This window comes from Sinocyclocheilus grahami, unplaced genomic scaffold, assembly GCF_001515645.1.
Source record: "Sinocyclocheilus grahami isolate Dianchi unplaced genomic scaffold, SAMN03320097.WGS_v1.1 scaffold17.1, whole genome shotgun sequence".
Lineage (NCBI taxonomy): Eukaryota > Metazoa > Chordata > Actinopteri > Cypriniformes > Cyprinidae > Sinocyclocheilus > Sinocyclocheilus grahami.
Window position 1 is genome coordinate 3,474,030 of NW_015505196.1, and position 21,843 is coordinate 3,495,872.

A 21,843-nucleotide genomic window follows, 5' to 3' on the forward strand; every position below is an offset into this window, starting at 1 on the left:
AATGACTGTGTGTTCTGCTCTTCTCTCATACCTTGCACTGTGTGAGTATATTTAGCCTTCAAAAACAGTGGGGTGGAGGGAGTAGCCTAAGTGCGTGTCTGAGTACGAGAAATCAGGGAGATTTATCCAGCACTGTATTTTAAAATGACATGATAAGACCACAAGGAATAGTATACGAGACTTACTTTTTAACCTCAGGAATTGTCATATCAAACGCATACAGGTCATTAGCCTACATCAGCGCGTGATGCACTCTATGGAAAAACCTCACAGAGAATTAAAGTCGTAGGTCATTGAACAAACTAAGACACCTGAACTGTACTCTGGAAACCGACGGAATGCAGGTAATTCTGTTTGCAGCTACAGTGCTCTTTACGCACGACCTCGCCGTGGCTGAGCCGAAGACGAAATGTCCATCCAAGTGTGATGTGAGTAAATGTCCGAGCCCGAGCTGTCCGAGCGGTTATGTGCCCGACCACTGCAGCTGCTGTCTGGTGTGCAGCCTGGGCGAGGGCGCGCCGTGCGGGCGGAAGGATGATGTTCCGTGTGGCGACGGGCTGGAATGTAGATTTCCAGCCGGTAAGCGACTTTCCAAAGGTGTTTGCCAGTGTAAGAAAACTCACAGAGTGTGTGGCAGCGACGGGAAGACCTACGGGAATGTGTGCAAGATGAGGGTAGCCGCGCTTAAAGCGCAACAGCGAGGGCTCCCCGAAATAACCCAAACGCACAAGGGTCCATGTGCACCATCAAGCTCAGGTCAGTCACTGATCACTTCAACTGCTTATTTTATGTGTCTGTGCAATATACTTTTAGATATGTATGTTATGCACATGTATATTCATGCTAATACCCGTCAATACAAGTAGATAGTACTGTAGGCTAAGTATAAAACATAGCAATGTATTTAAAACATTTATTTTTAAAACCTAAATAAACATAGTTTTTTGTATATATGTTGTTTAAATAAGGTTTCATATATAAATTAAATATAGGCCTAAATTGTTGGCATATATGGTTGTTACATTCTGTAATACCATATTCAAATAATCATATAGCCTATATCATTAACTTATGTACATATACACATTTTACTATGGGGATTTTTATATATATTATGGCTTTATCTGCCCAGAGAATGCATGTATGTGAAAACTATATATCACCTAATAGGCAACATAAATGGCATAAGTATTTCATTACATTTCCTTATGGGTAGAATTGGTGCCGCACAGTGGATTTGGACTGGTAACTAAAACTAGTAGCCAATCCTATGTTCACTATCAGAAAATTTCACAAATGACAGTATTTGACTGTATTTCCTGTCAGAAAGTTGCAGTAGTTTGCTAAAAGCAAATATGTTTAAGACTCCAGTCAAATTGTTGGCTTATATAAGGGTTTTTCTCTTGGTGGTTGTTGAGATTAAATGACAACAGTGGGTGACTAATACACCTGCAAATATTTTAACTTTTGCCTGATGCTACATCCATGCCGATAATTGTCAGTCCAAGACCACTGTTGTGTTTCTTTATGAATGAAGCATGAAGTCACAATAGTTCTGAGTCAGTCAGCTGTGGGACAGTTGTTATATCTCCACTAGTTTAGACTTCTTGTGTGATGTCTGATTTTGTCTGATTGAGACTTCTTGGAATTTCACAGTCTCCACTAAGACAATTACTTAAACCCTGGAGAAAGTGCTAAGATTTGCATACAAGACAGAAACATCAGTGTGACTTTGGATGTTTAGTGAGATGTAGACTCTTAGTTCCTCTTATTCCAGTGCCAACTGGAGTTTCATTCAGAGTCAGATAACATAAACACCATCTAAATGCAGCTGTTAGCCCTTTTGTACTAAAGCTTTGGAAAAGAGGAAACAACCTAGGCAGAATACCATCTGTGTCCAGCCCACAGAATCGAGGGAAGTAATAAATGTGACACACCTAGTCACAGATGAGCAGAGATCCAAATTATTACAATGGATTTCTTATATCTGTTCTTTGTTATATGCTCAATGGGAGTGTCACTAGCACATGAACCTAACAGAACATTTAGTTCTAAGTACGGTGGAGGCCACTGATAGTTACAGTTAAAGAACTCTGGAGACCGCATTTATTTGACTAAAATATTAGCGTATTAGAATGATTTCTGAAGGATCATGTGACACTGAAGACTGGAGTAATGACAGTCTCATTCCAGTAGTCTTCATATCTGACATATCATGTACTATTATTGACGTGAATGGCTCTTTCTGCTAGTATAGGTCCTGCACATCTGAACAGCCCAAGATACAAGTTTAACTTCATCGCTGATGTGGTGGAGAAGATTGCCCCTGCTGTGGTACATGTTGAGCTCTTCCTCAAGTAAATACCATTCCGGTCTTCATGATGTTGATTTGGTAATGTTTGTTCTGGCGATAGCTATAGAGCTGAATATATTTGTATATATTCATTTTTGCACCTGATTGAAGATTCACAAGGAAAGGTGTTTTTATATAATCTAATAATGTTGCAATCTACATTATTATAATCTGGCAACAGTTGTTTTTTTTTTCTTTCAAGCACTACTAGAAAATAAATACTCACCTAGTCATGCAATAACCACTGTTTTCAATGTTTGTGTCCAGCCATCCGCTGTATGGCCGTCATGTACCTCTATCAAGTGGTTCTGGATTTATAATGACACAATCCGGTCTGATTGTGACCAATGCTCATGTGGTTGCTAGCAGCGCACCAGTCACAGGCCGCCAGCATCTACGAGTGCAGCTACACGATGGCCAGACATACGAAGCCTCCATCAGAGACATTGACACGAAGTCTGATATTGCCACGATCAAAATTAACCCAAAGGTAAGAATCATTTCACAGGCATTAATGACTTTATGTGTTTAAAACAGTTCAAAATAACAAGACCATTATTTCATTTTTTAACATGTTATAGTGTTTCCCTGGTGTCCTTTATTTTTATTGTACTGTAAATGTGGAACAAAGCCTCGAGGCTGAAAAGTTTTAATCTTCAACATTTCTTGGTGTCGCTTTATTTCTTTACAGTAGATTTTCCCGACACAAAACCTATTAGTCAATAGTTCAGTTTTTTCTTTCATAAACTTCCAGAGTATAAAACCTCAGCACAAATCATCCAAAAATGGCTACACCTTTGACTCTTAAATGTATGACTCCAGAGGCAGATTGGTTTATATCACACAATCCACCTCGTCTAGACACACTTGGACACGTTAATGGTAGTCTGCTGCACATGTTGACCTACATTTGTGTGAGGAAATTCAAGAGGTGTTGTGTTATAAGAGGTGTTTTGTTTCCTGATGCATATGGATCTGATTATGGAGATGCATAAATGGTCTAGTGCAATATTTCCATAGTTTTTCATATCTGATCTTTTGGACAGACTGCCCATATGTTTTTGCAAGTAATAGAATAAGTTCAGTTTGCTCAGGTAGTGTCATGTTGGCCAAGTCAGTGACGGAGTGGCATAAGATCTTATGCAAGCAGTTTATTAGAATGAAACAAAAACCAAGAAACAAGGGCTGCATCCAAAAAGTGCATACATCCCTAGTAGGGTGAAAAACTGAATTTGATAAAAGAAGCATGTCTGAATTCATTGTATACGTAACAGAGTAGGCAAAAATTACCCGGAGGACCTACTATTTCTGGCGAGATTCTGAAGTGTGCATATGATGAACATTTTACTGTCCCATGAGGCCACAAGAGGATTCATGAATGGGAGTGAAGGGATGTAACTGACCCTAGAAGGTCATGTGATAATGAAAACATGGCGAATGTAGTATGTCCAGATTACATTCACATTACACACACTCCTACTATATAAAACATACCTTTTTAGCGATTGCTAAATTATTACTTATGCAAAGTACTTACTCAAGAGAGTGCTATTTTGGATGTAGCCAAAGGCAAATATACACAGGACAAACCAGATTAACTTGACACAACAGGAAAACAATGAGACTAATGACAATTGGAAAGGAACAAGAGCCAAGAAAAAAAACTATAAACTAAAAGACCACAAAAAAAGGACATAAGGACAGGAAAAACATGACAGTGTTATCAATTAAGCAATATTCCTTGAGCAAAAGTTGTTCATATCCCCATCCCAGTTGGGATTTCGATGTTTATTCTCAAGTGAATCAACGTCATGGAATCGCTGTTAAATTTTGATTAGATTTTGCAGATCAAATCAACGTTGATATTTTGACGCCGTTTCAGCATCTTTTTTCAAAAGATCTTGTTGAAATTTAGTTAATGTGAAAACATTAAACATTGAATGTCAGTCACATGCTGGTTGGTATTTTTTGTTTTTGAACAAATAAGTAGTGAATGATTCAAAGACTCACTCATTAAGACAGTGGCTTAGTTCAGAAAAGCATCATAATGCTCTTACTATTTCAGCTGTATAAAAACATTAAGATATGACATATAAATAGGTTACACCAAATATAGCCAGTTACTTGTTTTTTTCAATGCTTAATAAATCTTTTGAATGACAGATTCAAAGACTCACAAAGATTTACTGGCTTATCGCCACCTATTGGCGCAAACTGCAACCTGTAGGAAGTGTCAAGGAAGAAAAAAATCCATTAGTGGTGCACAGATCGACTGAATCATGTTTCAGTTGATTTAATTTGCATCAGTTGTTAGTGTTATTTTTCTTGCAGAAAAAATTGCCAGTGTTATCACTGGGTCAGTCTGCTGACCTGAGGCCTGGTGAGTTTGTGGTTGCCATTGGCAGTCCGTTTGCGCTTCAGAACACAGTCACAACAGGCATCGTCAGCACAACACAGAGAGATGGAAAAGAGCTCGGCATCCGTGACTCTGACATGGACTACATCCAAACTGACGCGATCACCAATGTAAGACAAAAGAGAATGCTGCTTGCAGGCTACAACAATTGTTTAAAAGATTGTTTTGGCTGAATTTGATTCTCTCTTTCCCTTTTTATTCATCAACAATGGGAAGTATGGAAACTCAGGAGGTCCGCTTGTTAATCTGGTGAGTGTGAATGAAGTTTTAAATCGGGTTAGATACATTTAATAGTGCTAGCTTTTTATATGATATTTCTGTCATGTTAGGACGGTGAGGTGATCGGAATAAACACACTAAAAGTGACTGCAGGGATCTCTTTTGCAATTCCATCAGACCGAATCAATAAATTCCTTGATGAATCTAACGATAAAGAGCAGAAAGGTAAGCATCAAGCCCAGAGGTAATGCACTAATTGCAAAAGTTAAATTTTTTGTCGGCAATTCCAAAATTAATTCATCAACATAAATGATAGCACGCAAAAAGCTGAACTGTCAATGGATGTTCATTTTCATTCGATCATATTAACCTGAGATTACATTTTTGTGAGTGCCACCTCAAAATAATGGTCTGCCAATTGAAACAAAATGGCTACAAAACACAAATACATTATGTGTGAAACAGCCCTGTCTATTACATCCTTGGTGTCCTTTACTTTGATTTCAGTCAGACAAAGGGTAGTCAGGACAAACTTCACACAGTCTCAAGCTATGAAGACTGCCTCAGGTGAGGTAATTGCTAGCAAATTTCACTTTGCTAGCCAGCGGCTAGTCATCTTACCCGCCTGATGACATCAAACATGCAAGCTACAACAGAATCAATATTTAACTGGTCTGTCATGCAGTTAAATTACTGTGAGAGGAACTAAAGAAGATACATTGTAGATGTTTAGGCCAGAACGCTAAATTGGGTTGATAACGGTTTATCAAATCTAATATAAAATTGCTTTGCATGAATTTGTCCCAGTAATCTGCTGTTAGCTAACTGCAAGTCAATATAACTCTTTGCTTTGGAGTTAACGAATAAAAAGGCTGTTATTTGTTCAATGCTATTGTTTGTGTGTGTTAAAGTCCTCCTGGGAAGTTTGTATTTATGAGTTGTCAGATGCATTCAAATCACTTTGGTTGAAGCGAGATGCTGATGTACCTATATACTACAAAAAATAGAGCAAGATTTTGTTTTTAACTCTACTATAAAAGATGACTAAAAATGCACATCAGGAGTGTTTTTCCTTGTCATTCAATTTATAAAACTTCTGTTAACTGAATCGTTATTTATTCTTTTATAATTGTACAGTGTTATCATATTTTATACAGTCAGCTTTAAAATACTTTTATTAATTTCAACAAATTTACCATCAATACAGGTACTCCATCCATTACGTTCACCATGTTTTCTTACTGACATGCCCCAAACCTGGAATCTCGAGGCTTAAAAAAGTCGTATTGGCTGTAGTGTTTATGTGCATTCAGCTCTTAAATACGATCTTTCTGATATAACTTGAATGCACCATGAAATTGTACACATTTTTAAAACTAATCATTTCTCTTCCAGATGTAAAAGTCCCAAAGAAAAGATTTATTGGAATCAAAATGGTCACTTTAACAGAGAAGTATGTTGTGTCAATCAATCATCAATGCTTCATCATCAATGCTTTTTTTCTCATTTAATAGTGTCAAATTTAATAAAATAAAGCCAACATAAGATGATTGCATTGCTTAAATATCAAGGTTCAATAAGTAACCTTTCTTAAAAGGAGCCATCTGTGTCTGCTTTCTTTTCCTCAGATCTAAGGTTTTCTATTTTTCTTCTTTTCCTCAGCCTAGTCCAGGGATTAAAATGGCATAAACCAGACTTTCCAGATATCGGCAGTGGAATTCTTGTCCATGAAGTTGTCCCAGACTCCCCAGCTCAGAAGTATGTCTCAGCCAAATAATAACTTCTGTCCATCTCAGATTCTCTTTAAAATGCTTTTTTAAGATTTAACTTTAATCACACTGTTATGTTTAGAAAACATCATGCACTGATTTACCCAAAACAAATCACATATCATTCTCCTTTCATCTGTTCATTTTCACAGAGGTGGGCTTGAAACAGGTGATATTATAGTGAAGCTAAACGGCCATCCTTTGGTCAACACTGGAGAACTACAGGAGGCGATTCAGGAAGACATGCCCCTCCTTCTGGAAGTGCGGCGTGGTAATGATGACCTACTATTTAACATTGAGCCTAATATCCTCATGCAGTGACAACGTCAGAGATGGGGAACCAGAGGAGTGATCAGAAGGACAAGCACAAGTGAAGCAGATTGCTAGAGACCTAAGTGTGCTTGAGTTTCTACAGATGAATGTTAGAGAAGCAGATGTCATTGCATCTGGGTTTCAAAGGACAAATGAAGGAAAAAAGAACAATTGCCTACCGAACTACTTTTGACCATTAAAAAAAAAAATTTGTCTCGTAAACTGAATTTCCTTCAAGCCTGAGTTGAACTGACTGAGAGATCAGTAATCATTTAGAAAAATAAAATAGGCCATTTGTCGATACACTTTATACATAGGCTACTGAATGTTTTTGGCACACGAAGTGTATTATTTTAAATGTATATGATACTGTTGCTTACAGGAAATAACATCAGTCACAGTGTTCTTTGCACACAGCTTTTGTCAAGGCAACGGCTGATATTGTTTATTAGTTTTATTGAAAGCATAATATTTGTAAAATGAATATGTATTTTGATAAGTGACTCAGATATAATTTTTTTTATTTGACAAAGTGTCTGACACTGTTTTACAATTTACAAGGACTTTAATGATTGTAATCAAATGTTTAGAATTGTCACAACTATTTTACTTATTTGTATCACACAGTGAATTCTGGAGCAGGAACAGCCAGGCAGAATAAATCCAGACTTTGTGACATTAGTTCAGTCCTGTAACATCCTACACAGAGGAATAAATAAAAAGAGCTACATATATTATTTTTATGTTTATATTTATTTATTCATTCATATTCCAGAGTGATGACAATCTTGTGGGGATTGGCTTTATAGATTATGCCAGTAGATGAAGACAAGTGAAAATCTTTGTGAGCGAGTCATTTGAATCATTTATTCAACCAATTCATTCAAAAATGTAATGGTTTAGATGGTTCATTGTATCATTTACTTAACCGTTTTGTTCAAGAACACTGAATCGTTCAGCTACAAAACACCACTTTTTGTTGCTTGTGTGGCAATGGTGGCTTTGGTTGGAACTATTTTTGGTTTGGTAACAGACAAAGCAATAGTTAGAGTAAATTCTGGTTGTTTATATTGGTAATTTTTTTCCAGTCCTCTCAATGGCAAAGTTGAATCAGTAGTGTAAAAAAGTTGCAGCTATATGTAACCGTGTGAACTACCAAGAACCCCCCGAAAACAAAAGAGGTTTTTCTTGGGGTTTATTCTGACTGCTGTGTTGATTAAATGACAGCGGTCGATGGGAGCAAAGTTTAATGTAACGAAAGATAGGGCTGCACGATTAATCGAATGCGATTGTCATGCACATCTTGTCAGTAAAGCCAGTTCTGTGATGAGTAGTAAATCTCAATCACCTTCTTTCAGATGGAGCAGCATTTACTACACAGAGCCATAGTTCTCTGACATGCTACACAAAAAAATAATAATAATTCACACACGATATAGCTAATCGTATGCTTATGAAATCGAAGAAATCGTTCGGGATAATGACAGCTGTCTGCGTAGCTTGTCAGTGAACTACAGCTCTGTGTAGTGAATGCTTCTCCATCTGAAAGCCTGTGAAAATACCACATTTAATAACGTTTTCACTCCAAACTCACTTCATAATGTTAGTCGTGTGTTTGAAATAAATCCTTCTGTGAGATGATGTGGCTTCTTACACAGAATAAGGCACGCAACTGTTTTATAGTATTCTATGCAGTGATAAAGGCTATGTCGATTAGCATTGTATTATACTTTATTATACTGAAAATTATAATACGAACTCAGATAAACCATATATTGCCTTAGTCGTGTGTTTATTAGTCCCGTTGAATCAACGAAAGCATTTAAATCTTCAGTTTATTCAGCAACTGCTATAGGGATTTCCTGGGTTTCTTCTGCGGGCGTATTTGGACTTTCTGTGCGAGAGCACCCTCTGGCCTTCGGATGGAGATTTACTACTGATCACAGAACCGTGCTTCACTGAAAGATACGCATGATAATCGCAGCTTCTGTCTAATCGTGATTTCGATTTATTTTTGATTTATCGTGCAGCCCTAACAAAAGATTAAAAAAACACAAACAAAACGATGTCTAATTCAAATGGGGTTTGGAACCTCACCCAAAAGGTGTTACAAAAGAATCACAAAAGAATCTTTGGTGTTACACACCAAAAGAATCTGACACAGTGCACAGTAACTTTAAAGGATTAGTTCACCCAAAAATGAAAATAGGCTGTGTTTTACTCACCCCCCGAGGCATCCTAGTTGACTTTCTCCTTTCAGACGAATCCAGTCTGAGTTATATAAAAAATTGTCCTGGCTATTCCAAGCTCTATCATTGCAGTCAGCGGGTGTTGCAGTGCTTCAGTCCAAAAGAAGTGAAAGTTATGAGTAACAGAGTTGTTTTTCCACCAGATTTTTGCTTAATTCTCATCTTGCAAAAATGTTCTTAATCAACATTTTTCATCTTGTTTACAGCTGAAACATCTAGTAACAAGTAACAATCCATATTAATCCATCTGTTGATTTAATGAAAAGTCATTCTGTGTTGTTTAGTTGTTTAATGTTTTAACATCACTGCACATTCCTACATTTCTTAGCTTTAAAATTAATTAAATATGTACAGTATATATTCTCTGAAAAGGAGAATCTTATTGCCATATGTAATTTTGCCTCCCATATGAACTTGTTTAGAAATTTCTACTGAAAAACAACACTAAATGAATGATTAAGAAAAAATTTTTAAATTATTTGTTTACACAAATATGCATGGTGATATATTTTAATGTCCCAACAAACACTCTCTCTCTCTTTCACACTAACAGAGCGTTATAATAGGAAGGCAAGCCAGAAGTCATCTATATGTTCCTGTCATTTATAATCCAGTGATTTAGGTCTCTTTTTTTCTTTCTTTCTCTTCCTGTTACTTTTGCACCTTTGAGCATCACTCACAGAAACATACAATTACAGATTAAGTTGTTCCAGAGGGGCCCTCCCACAGAGGATCCTTAGCTAGAGTGACCATCCATCTTCTTTTTTTCTGGTCATGTCCTGGCCAGGATTTCTAAGTTGCCTAAAATGTCTGGGTTTTGGCTTTGTTTTCCTATTGTTTTATACTGAAAAGTAGTTTGACCAATAGCATGCATGCAGGCATTGTACATAATCAGTTAGGGTGTGTGAGAAAGTGGGATCTACAGAGAACTGTCAAAACAATGCATATAAATATACAATGTATGAGGACTGTAAACAATGCCAAATCCTGGACAGTTTGGACTATGTAGAAATCCCGATCAGGACATGTCCAGGAAAAAATAGGATGTATGATCACCCTACCTTAGCATGGATTTTTTTTTCTTCAAGCGGTAAAAAAGCATTGGGGATTCATACCTCTGGAACACATAGTAGACAAAAGCAGTTAAACGCCGGTCACAGACACACTGGAATCTGCTCTACTGTCACTTGGCCAATACAGATTATCTGTTTCCTGCACACGCTGTGCTAATACTCATGTTATGACATCTGGTTTATGGATAAAAAAAAGATGATTTTTAGATGATAATTAAAGTTAAACTCATAGCATTTTCTTTATATATATTTAATTTATTGCAACCAGTGATGTTGTATACACTCAAAAACCCCAACCTCAAATGCACAGATACATGCATAAATTTATGGGATGATGTCATCCTCTGAACCTCTGAACCTGAGCCAGCATGCAAATGTTATCATTTCTAGCTCATCTGTGGCCATAATACTGCAGCATTTAGAGATTCTTTGTGTCATTTCAATTGATGACTTGCCAGAATTTGTAATGGCAGTTACTGTCTTTGAAAACTTTTGTCTCAATGTCAAACAAAGATGATTTGCTTTAATTAGTTTGTTTGCTAGCTTGATGCGAACTACCTCTGTGACTCAAAATATAATTATATTACCTTTAATGCTATTCAAAACACCAGTTAAAATAATCTGATTGGTCAGTTATTAAAACTTTATGCTAAAAGAAACCACTGAGTAGAAACACTGAATCTTTTGGTCGATCTGCCGGGTTCATGGCTGTGATATGTAAATGACCCATCTGTCAGAAAGTCATCCACATGGCAACTACATTTTAATGAGTCCTGAGTCGACCCCAAAAAGCTCACAAGCTATCGATGACATTTTGTTGTCTCACAGTATATACTTGATAGATGTGAAACTTGCCATCTGTAATGTATGTCAGTCATACAGTGATTATGTGGTAAAGGTCACACGAGGAGACAATACAGGGTCAAACCCAGAAACAAGAAACTGTGCAATCAGGGATAATCTACAAATCAGGAACAGATAATCATTCTAATCACTGGCACTGACAGTTGAGAGATTAGTTACAGCTGTTACTAAGCAGCATCAAAATGGCGAGACTAACTATAAGGTAATTTCATGATTTTATTAACTAAAGCTGTATCTTGTTTAAAACTATAGGGGCTGAGTTGTATGTGCATGAGTTTGTATTTGTGTCTGTAAGCTACAGCTCAGAAAAGAGCCTGATTCATATATGTTGGTCTGCTGACTAATGCTTCCTTTAGGCCTAGAATGTCATTTGCAGTAGTAGTGATGACACTGCTTACAAAAAACAACTAATTTATTAGTTTGGATTAGATCTGCTCACATTAGTTTTTAGATTTAATTTAACCCATGTGGCAATGTAATGTATGACATGAATTGCCCTATATAAAGTGATTTTGCCATGTTAATTATAAGGTGATATATAATTCTTTACAGATTCTTTCTGATCTTAAAATAAACATTTGTATGACATACAATTTAGCACACCCACGTACAAGCCGTTTTTGACTGATGAAAGCATCTTGTTTGTTGGCTTTATGTAGGCTGCAGGTTTATGTTTGTATTTTAGGCCTGTAATAAACCATTTGGAAAATTATATATTAGGCTACTGTTTACATTAAACAACATTAAAGGCCAAACCAAAATCCAGGAAGCGAAAACTGATTTAAGACCGGATTTATGTATAAACTAAACACTTGAGAGATGTACAGTATACAACTATCTTGAACATGAAATGTAGTCCAAGGGCCGGTAGTTTGAAACACCTGATCTAGACTGTTAATATATCCCTTTATCTTTGGTTTCTTCCTTTTACAGCAGTTTTTTTCTTATTTATTTTCCCCTTTTGTCAATACTACCCACTATTTCCAGATGTTATTTGTTTTCAACAACTGAGGCCACCCTGTGGTGTTCTGATGAAATTTTAGACAATGGGCCTGGTTCACTGATAATTTTTTATGAATACACAGCAGGTGTGTACTCTACACACATACTGTATTTGTTATGTTCCTTGTAATGTTGATGATTTCGACTTATTCTAGAAGAGAATGTACTGTATGTCCACAGCTAGTAATTTGCATAAAACACACTCCAACCATGTCTGTAAGTGCTTTCTGATCCCTCTCCTGTTTGCTCATGCTCTCTCTCATGTATTACTCATGCTTGAGCTTCAGCAGCTACATTTTGTCATTTCATTTTTATTTATTGTGATTTGGAAAAAGCAATACTTTGCTTAGTTATTCTATTTATGATAATATACACTTACAATTCAAAAGTTGGGGAGGTCCTTAAGATTTTTTAAATGCTTTTGAAAGTAGTGTCTTAAGCTCACTAAGGCAGGATATTTGATCGATATTAAATTTTAAATAACTATTTTCTGTTTTAAAATGTTATCTATTCCAGTAATGGCAACATTTCTTATCATTATCAATGTTGAACACAGTTGAGCTGCTTCATATTTTTGTGGAAAATATTATGTAATTTTATTTTAGGAATCTGTAAGGAATAGAAAAGGACAGTATTTAAAAAAAAAAAAAAGAAATCTTTTGTACGTTAGAAATATCATTACCTTCACTTTTGATCAATTTAATGCATCCTTGCTCAATAAAAGTATTAATTTCTTTCAGACAAACAGATCCCACTGAAAACTTTTGAATGGTGACTGTCAGCAAACACAACAGGAACACAAGGGTAAGTAAGTATAACAGCAGGTTTATTGAAGGCAGTGGCTGGAGAAGACAAGACACCAGTGAGATGGGAAGTATCCAGGTAGCGTATTGGGTAGAGCAGCTTAGCTTGGTGGATTCATGTGTCCTTTCCTTTCTTCCAGGTGGGATCACTGGAGCAGACGATCGTGGGAGCACTGGAGAACGTGGAGTCGATGGCTGGAGAACTGGAGGGTAAGTAAACATGAACTTGGGTAGGAGCTTCAGCAGCTACATTTTGTCATTTCATTTTTATTTATTGTGATTTGGAAAAAGCAATACTTTGCTTAGTTATTCTATTTATGATAATATACACTTACAATTCAAAAGTTGGGGAGGTCCTTAAGATTTTTTAAATGCTTTTGAAAGTAGTGTCTTAAGCTCACTAAGGCAGGATATTTGATCGATATTAAATTTTAAATAACTATTTTCTGTTTTAAAATGTTATCTATTCCAGTAATGGCAACATTTCTTATCATTATCAATGTTGAACACAATTGAGCTGCTTCATATTTTTGTGGAAAATATTATGTAATTTTATTTTAGGAATCTGTAAGGAATAGAAAAGGACAGTATTTAAAAAAAAAAAAAAGAAATCTTTTGTTCGTTAGAAATATCATTACTTTCACTTTTGATCAATTTAATGCATCCTTGCTCAATAAAAGTATTAATTTCTTTCAGACAAACAGATCCCACTGAAAACTTTTGAATGGTGACTGTCAGCAAACACAACAGGAACACAAGGGTAAGTAAGTATAACAGCAGGTTTATTGAAGGCAGTGGCTGGAGAAGACAAGACACCAGTGAGATGGGAAGTATCCAGGTAGCGTATTGGGTAGAGCAGCTTAGCTTGGTGGATTCATGTGTCCTTTCCTTTCTTCCAGGTGGGATCACTGGAGCAGACGATCGTGGGAGCACTGGAGAACGTGGAGTCGATGGCTGGAGAACTGGAGGGTAAGTAAACATGAACTTGGGTAGGTGAGTAACACATAGCAACTGCGAGACCACACAATGAGAGTGTGGAGTGAGCATGTTCTTATAGGGAGCTTGATTGGCCACCTTGGCCTTCGGGACATAAGTAATTATTAGAACTAACTCGTGAACTGGAACAGGCTCTGGAGCAGATTCAAGATCAGGAGCAAGCTCTTGGGGGAACTTATGAACTTGAGCGGATTCTTGGCTTAATTTTAGGCATGATCAGGATATTGGCTGAACTCATTACTGAGAGCGGGATCTTGGCTGAGCTTTGGGAAGAAAGCTGACACAGTTCTGTGTTCCGAGGCTGAAGTCGGCACTGAACTGTGCTCAGATATTAAAGCTGGTCCCGGACGGTGTTCGGGAATGGAAGCCCTCTCTGTGCTAGACTCAGGACTTGGAACATTCTCAGGGTAGACCTCGGGATTTGGAGCCATCTCCTGACGCAGGTCCGAGGCTAGAGTGAGCTCTCTACTTCCAGGAGAGAACTTAGTGCCTTCCTTCTCCGGAGCAGAGTCAGACCTCTCACTCTCTGGAATGACTTTAGGGACAGCATTCCTTGGGACGGATTCCTGGACGGTACCAGATGTAGGAACTGGAAAGCTCCCCTGGCTTAACTCTATGACGAACGCAGGATCCAGGCTGAGCTCTGGTAGAGCAGCAGGGAATACTAAAGTGCACTCTGGAGGAGCGGACACTGGAGGGCATTCTGGAGTGAACTCTGGACTAGGAGCAAACTCTGGAGTGAATCCATGTACTAGAGAAGGATCCTGGCAGAGCTCTGAGGTGAGAGCGGGCACTAGACTGAACTTGTGGGCTGGAGCCTGCATTGGACCCTGGTCTGGAACCGATACTCTCTCTGGGCCAAACTTGGAATCAGAAGCCCTCTCTAGGCCAAACTCGGGGACTGGAGCCCTCTCTGGGCTAAACGCAGGGACTGGAGCCCTCTCTGGACTAAACTGGGGAACTGGAGCCCTCTCTGGGCTAAACTCGGGGACTGGAGCCCTCTCTGGGCTAAACTTGGGGACTGGAGCCCTCTCTGTGCTAAACTCGGGGACTGGAGCCCTCTCTGGGCTAGACTCGGGATTAGGAGCTGAACTCATGGGGGGCCGGTGATTCTTCCTTTGCCTCCTCTTTGAAGCAAAGGTAAAATGAGGCACGGCCTCTAGAACGGGCAGTTGGTTGAAAACTGGAGCAGATCTTGGGGCAGAAACAGGTCGGAGACTGGAGTCTGAAGCTTGCATCCTTACGGGGCTGAGATTCTGAGCAGGAACCTTACAAGGTCTGTATTTGAGGACTGGGGTTACTGGGATGCCTGCTGATCGCACCGACCTCAACGGTGGATCCACCACACTGGACATTAGTCTAGTCTGCCTTAGTCCAAGTTCCATCTTGCTCATGGGTTCTGGCATGGCCGCTGTGGTAGACCAAGCCTCTGGAGTAGCAGCCATCTTGGCCAGAGCCTCAGGCGTGGCAGCCATCTTGGCTAGGGAATCCGGATGGAATTCTGAGGCAGGAGCGGATTCATAACTGGACTCTGGAACCGGAATGGACTATTTACTGACTACAGGGACTGGAGTTGGGGGCCGCTTAGGAACTGACTCAGGAAGACATGCTGGAGCAGACACTGACTGCTTGCTCCTTTTGGCAGAGGTCATTGGGAGCATGGTCTCAGGAGCATATTCTGGGTTGAAAGCTGGAGTACACTTATGGACTGTAGTGGACTCTGGAACAGACATGAATGGGGTAGCTATTGACAGAGTGGTGATGGGGGTGTCATCCACCTCACCAACGGTGAGGGAGGAACCACACAGCAACATCACACAGTCTATATACGGAGCGAGATAACATGAAATAGATGCTGTAGGTACCTGACCAACAAGATTGTCATCGAGTCCCAGCCAGAAAGGGGTCTAAAACACATGATCACTCCAGGGCACCAAGTGAGAGTTCGATAAACTCCTCCACATACTCCTCGATAGGGCGGCCGTCTTGAGTATGGGAATAGAGTAGTTCAGCAGGATCAAATAAAATGGAGCTCATCCTGCTGTGTTGTATATTGTGGGTCTGGTCTTCTGTCAGCAAACCCAATGGGAACACAAGGGTAAGTCAGTATAACAGCAGGTTTATTGAAGGCAGTGGCAGGAGAAGACAAGACACCAGTGAGACGGGAAGTATCCAGGTAGAGTATTAGGTAGAGCAGCTTAGTTTGTTGGAGTCACGTGTCCCTTCCTTTCTTCCAGGTGGGATCACTGGAGCAGAGGATTGTAGGAGTGCTGGAGAACATGGAGTGGATCACTGGAGAACTGGCGGGTAAGTAAACATAGACTTGGGTAGGTGATAACACATAGCAACTGCAAGACCAGACAATGAGAGTGTGGAGTGAGCATGTTCTTATTGGGAGCTTGATTGGCAGTGACAGGTGAGGAGGATCCACTGATAGATTTCAGGTGTGAGTGATTGACAAGGGAGTGCAGGTGAGTGGCAAGAGGGATGCTGGGAAATGCAGTGCAGAGGCGGCTCAACTGATGACTGTGACAGTGACAAATTACTTTTCTTTTTTTCAAATTACATTTTTGTGTAGATGTGGTTTCAGTTGGTTTTGCATTTTATTGTAATTTAGTATACATTTTAGTGTGAATATATTGATGAATCATTATTTTTGCGTGAAAATGCATACAAACGGTTAGTAAATGAGACCCAATGTCTATGCGTATGTTGTTGTCCACTGTTGAATTTTCCTCATAACCTCAGAGGAACAGACTTTTAATCATGCACTCCTTCAGAGTTCTATTTCTGGAGGCTGAAGTAAGCACATGTGGCCATTTATGCAGCCCGCCTCGCTAGAGAGTTTGCACACAGACTGATAGGGGAGAGAGAACTGCAGAGAGTGCTTTTGCACAATTGTACTCTGGCAATTACTTACTGAATCCCAGCTCCACAGAGACACACACTAAACACTATTACAAATGGAGCATCTAAGCCAAGGTAAATCACCTTTGAAGCTAATCTGAACACATGTTATGTAAAACCATTATGAAAAATGAAATAGCAAAGGTGATGGAGATGATGAAACCAAGCAAATAGGATGTGTTTTATTTTCCTGGCTGAAAACTGGCAGTGTTTGAAGATTTCAAATAGCAGACACATTTTCTCTTAGCACTCACCAAGATTAAAGGCCTTCCAGAAAGCATATTATATGTTTTTCACATACTTTTCCCACATATTTGCTCTCTAATGCTTTTTATGATGGTATTTCTTTCAATGTTTCTGTTTTCCTTTTGTGTCATTCTGCATTATCTCCTTTTGTCCTTGTCCAGGAACGTCTTTCCAACTGCATTCTTCACATTCGTTCAATTATTTCTACTCTACAGATCTGCCAGCAGATGGAAAGAGGACGAGAGCACTTGCTTTGTTTTTTATTTATGTCACTCCAGCAGTAGCAGACCCACCGTCTCTCAGAGCAGCAGGTGCTTGTGGGTGATAAGAACTATCTGTCGACTGGTTCACTCTCACCTGTCACACTCAGACTGCTGTGGAGTGCTAGACATAGTCAGACCGCTGCAGTGTGTGTGTGGGTGTGCACATTGAATGAGTAATACATGTATTACATTAAATGAAAGCAAATAATAAAATCATTGCTTTAATATCTCAATTCAGGTTCATTAAATTTATTTTCATTAGTTATTTACATTCAATTTTAGTTTAATTAAATAAAGAGAAATAAAATCAAACATTTTTAGTTACAATAAAAATTAACATTAGTTAATGCATTAGTCAATATGATCACTATATTACAGCTTTTATTAACCTTTGTTAACTTATTTTAGTTCACAGTGCGCTAGCTAATGTTAACAGATAAATGTTTTTTTTTTTTTAATGTTATGGTTCATGTTCACTACACTCTTAAAAATAAAGGTTCCTAAAGATGATTTGGCAGTGATGCCATAGAAAAACCATTTTCGGTTCTAAAAGAATTGTAGTTCATTCATAGTGTGAAGAACATTTTAATAATCAAGACACTTTTTCCACTTTAAATAACCTTTTGTGCAATGGAAAGTTTCCATGGATGTTAAAGGATCTTCATGGAATGACTGATACCAATAAAGAACTTTGATTTTTACGAGTGTAATGTAATTAACTGAAACCTTAAAGTGTTACCAAATTCTCTAAAAACAATGTCACGGACCAGCTAATAAAAGTGGTCCATATGACATGCACATTCAATGTCTTCTCAAAATATACCATAACTTTTTGTGAAGAACATTTCAAAGAATCTTTAATGAATCAATTGATGCAATACAGTCTGAATGATTAATTTCAAACTGGACTGATCTGGGGGGGCTTACACAATTCCATTATAAACAAGGCAAAATTAAGCTAAGTGGCTTGTAAAAACGATGAGAGATTTAAGGCAGGGTGAGAATAGTTTAGTCACACGGATTAAATTAAGAGCCAAAGTAAATAAAAATTAACCGCAACCTGCTGTTATGAATACATAATTGTTAAAGTTACTGTAAATGTGGGGAAGTTATGCTGAAATTATGCTAATAAAACATGCCTTTCTGCTGTAAAAAAAAAGGAATAAATATTATGTGCTTTAACTTCGACAGATAATAAAGTGTTGATAATATCTTACTGTAGCCCATTAAATCAAAAAGGAAAACAAGCTCATTGCAAAACTGAAATTCCAGTCATTTTCGTGTAATAAATTGCTAACAAAGGAATTAAACAGGAACTATAGCCCATAGCAGTGAACTCCTTTAAACCCCAAAGTGCTTGAGAAGCTGGGAAATTAATGGGATTTTTGTGTAGGAGTAGCGTATTTCACAACAGGCTTTGGGTTCACTCCAGGCTAGCCTGGCTCGGGGTACACTTTCACTCAGTGTGATTAAATCTTATTTTGTGTTATTTCATCAACATTATTCTTGTGAACTTACCCTCTGAGATAATAAACCAATCAGCCTCAACTTTCAGGCATAAACCATCTGGAGGTGTTTTCAGCCACCATAGTCACATGAGATGTTAATCAGCACCCACAACATTATGTAGCAAACAAGATAAGAAATGCAAACAAGGCAGTTTTCCTGAGAGAAACATGTAGTACAACATTTAGATGCTTACACTATCAGTTAGTGACAGAATACATCCTATAGTTGTCTAATATTGAACTTGAATAATTTATGGAATGTTTTTAGTGCCTCTTTCTTTACATTTTATGACCTGGTATTTTTACTTGTATGTTAGATATCGGATCTGTTAAGGTAATTTAGAGTCGTTGTCTGTGGGAAAGATGCTGTTTAGGGCGTCTAATAAATATTACACGTGATGAACAATTCAGGTGCAACCCTTTTATATACAGGAACAGAGGAAACTGTTTTCCACCCTCAAACTTCTCCAAACTGGACGGGGGGAGATTATGGAGTTAAAGCATTTGAAAATAATACTTAGCATTAATATTTAATCTTTAAAACACAATTACACATTGATATGATTGAGTAAACATGCCTACACACGTGACATCACACAGAAGAACAAGAACCGCACACAATGAGCCCAGTTCTAGACTCAGCTGAACTTCCAGCGACAGCAGTTTTAGTGAATTATTTACTAAAGCCTGCAGTGCAGAGGAAAAAAGCATGTTGTTTTTAAGTGGTTTGTGTACCTAAATGTTCAGATTTCAGTATCTGATAAGGAAAATGCAGTATATATAAAATATACAGTAGCATACACTCTTAAAATTACAGGTTCTTTATTAGCAGTAACCTTTCCTTTACACAAAAGGTTCTTTACAGTGGAAAAGGATTCTTCAGATTATTAAAATGATGCAAAAAAACCAAAACAAAACAATTTCTTCTCTTCCTTATCAGTCTTTGACACAGGCGACTGGCAGGAAAGAGAATACATTTTTGAATAAAGTTATTATTTGTGTTTTCTTTGTGCACAAAATTATTGTCTTAGCTTCATAAAATTACAGTTGAACCACTGATGTCACATGGACTATTTTAACAATGTCCTTACGACCTTTCTGGGCCTTGAACGTGTCAGTTGCGTTGCTGTCTGCAGGGTCAGAAACCTCTCGGATTTCATCCAAAATACCTTATTTTATGTTGCGAAGATGAACGAAGGTCTTGCGGGTTTGGAATGACATGGGGGTGAGTAATTAATGACGGAATTTTCATTTTTGGATGAACTATCCCTTTAAATGTTCTTTGAGGGAACCCAAAATGGATTTTCTATGGCATCACTGTGAACACCTCCTTTTGAAATGTGTACAGTAGAGTAATTCCACAGAGATTCAGTTTATGTGTTTGCACATTACACATTACAATGTCCATTTCATTTATTTATATAAATTAGAGCCATTTACAACATTACTAAATCAACTGTTCCTCCACTATGCACAATAACTTTTAATGTTATTGGTGAAAAAACATTATGGCTGTTGATCTTAACTGAAAGCGCATTATTTTACATCTATACATGGAGGAACATTTTCAAATGCTAGCCAGCCTGCTGTGCGTTTGCCTGTGGTGCAGGGAAGCTGGAGGGGGTGGATGGTCACCCTGTCTTATCATATTAACATCACTGAAGCAATAGCAGAACCGCCAGTCTTCTCTTCCTCTTGTTCTTATGTGTTTTCATGTATGTTTACATTACTAGTTTTTAAAACACAAAGAAAATGTCTGAAAAAGTCTGTTTGCAGTAAATTCAAACATAATTATAATGCCACTATCGTACCTTTGATAAAAATGGGGTGTAATACTGGAAGTCATGGTTTACTTTGGTTAGATACAGCAAACAGTCTGTTGATTCTATGGCATTTTATTAGGCCACTTAATTTGATAAAGACCTAAATATAGCAGCAGATGTGATCCTGGATCAGACCAAATGTGGGTTTATTACTGTTGTTGATGCAATAAATGACAATATGGTGTGTGTATGTCACGTTTTCCTACTATTCCCACAAGGATGGTAAAAGCTGAAAACACCATTGTGGGAACCAACCAATCATTTGGCATGGGAAAAATGGCTTATTAAACATACTATATTTTTCTTAATGCAAATGCAGAAAGAGTAGGGAATAGAAAATTTCATTATCTTGGTATAAAATGGATATGGACATTCCTCATGATGACAGAAAAACAAATGTTTTTTTTTTTTTGAGAAACTTGTTTATTGTAACCTGCTTTGTTTACGTAGGGGGAAAAATGCCTAGAGGTGTCCATGTGGATGTGATTCAGTTTTCTGGCTCACAGTGTACAGTACCTCCTTATGCAAAATAAACAACCTCATCCTGACTTCTAGACATCCTGTTATGTAATCTCTCTCTCTCTTTATATATGAAAATAGAGAGAGGGAAAGAAAGAGCAAGGTATACCCTGACTGTTGACATCTTAAGTGGCTCTGCCATCAGCACTTTATTGCGTAACGTCCACCCAGGGTCTGAATATGTGAACACAAAAAGGTTTCCTTCTTTACCACAGGACACTTCCTCTGCACATTTTGAAGAGGTTTTCCATCAAACGTACCTTAAAATAACTATGATCAGAGCTAATAACTAAACACATGATGAGCATTACACCTATTATGACAGAGCCTCTGAACATAGTGTTGTAATCTGTTTTATTTGTTGTTTTTTCTACCAGTTTAATCACAATAGAGACATTTTTCAGCTGTATTCTGTGTCACAGCATAATATAATATACAGTATGATTACACCATGTTGTGTTACCAAAGCTAAGTTTAAATGACGTGATAAACTTGTTGGTATCACTTTGCCGTCAAATAAG

General features: G+C 38.0%; 1 protein-coding gene across 1 annotated transcript; it reads left to right on the top strand.

Annotated features, from left to right (window-relative positions):
- The first annotated feature begins 170 nt into the window (after window positions 1-170).
- Window positions 171-7,790, top strand: htra3a (HtrA serine peptidase 3a). Its single transcript, XM_016234438.1, has 9 exons — window positions 171-756; window positions 2,258-2,357; window positions 2,621-2,843; window positions 4,685-4,879; window positions 4,986-5,018; window positions 5,099-5,213; window positions 6,384-6,441; window positions 6,651-6,746; window positions 6,910-7,790. The coding sequence occupies exons 1-9, from the start codon at window positions 339-341 to the stop codon at window positions 7,076-7,078; spliced, it is 1,407 nt and encodes a 468-aa protein (XP_016089924.1). The 5' UTR covers window positions 171-338; the 3' UTR covers window positions 7,079-7,790.
- Window positions 7,791-21,843: the final 14,053 nt, after the last annotated feature.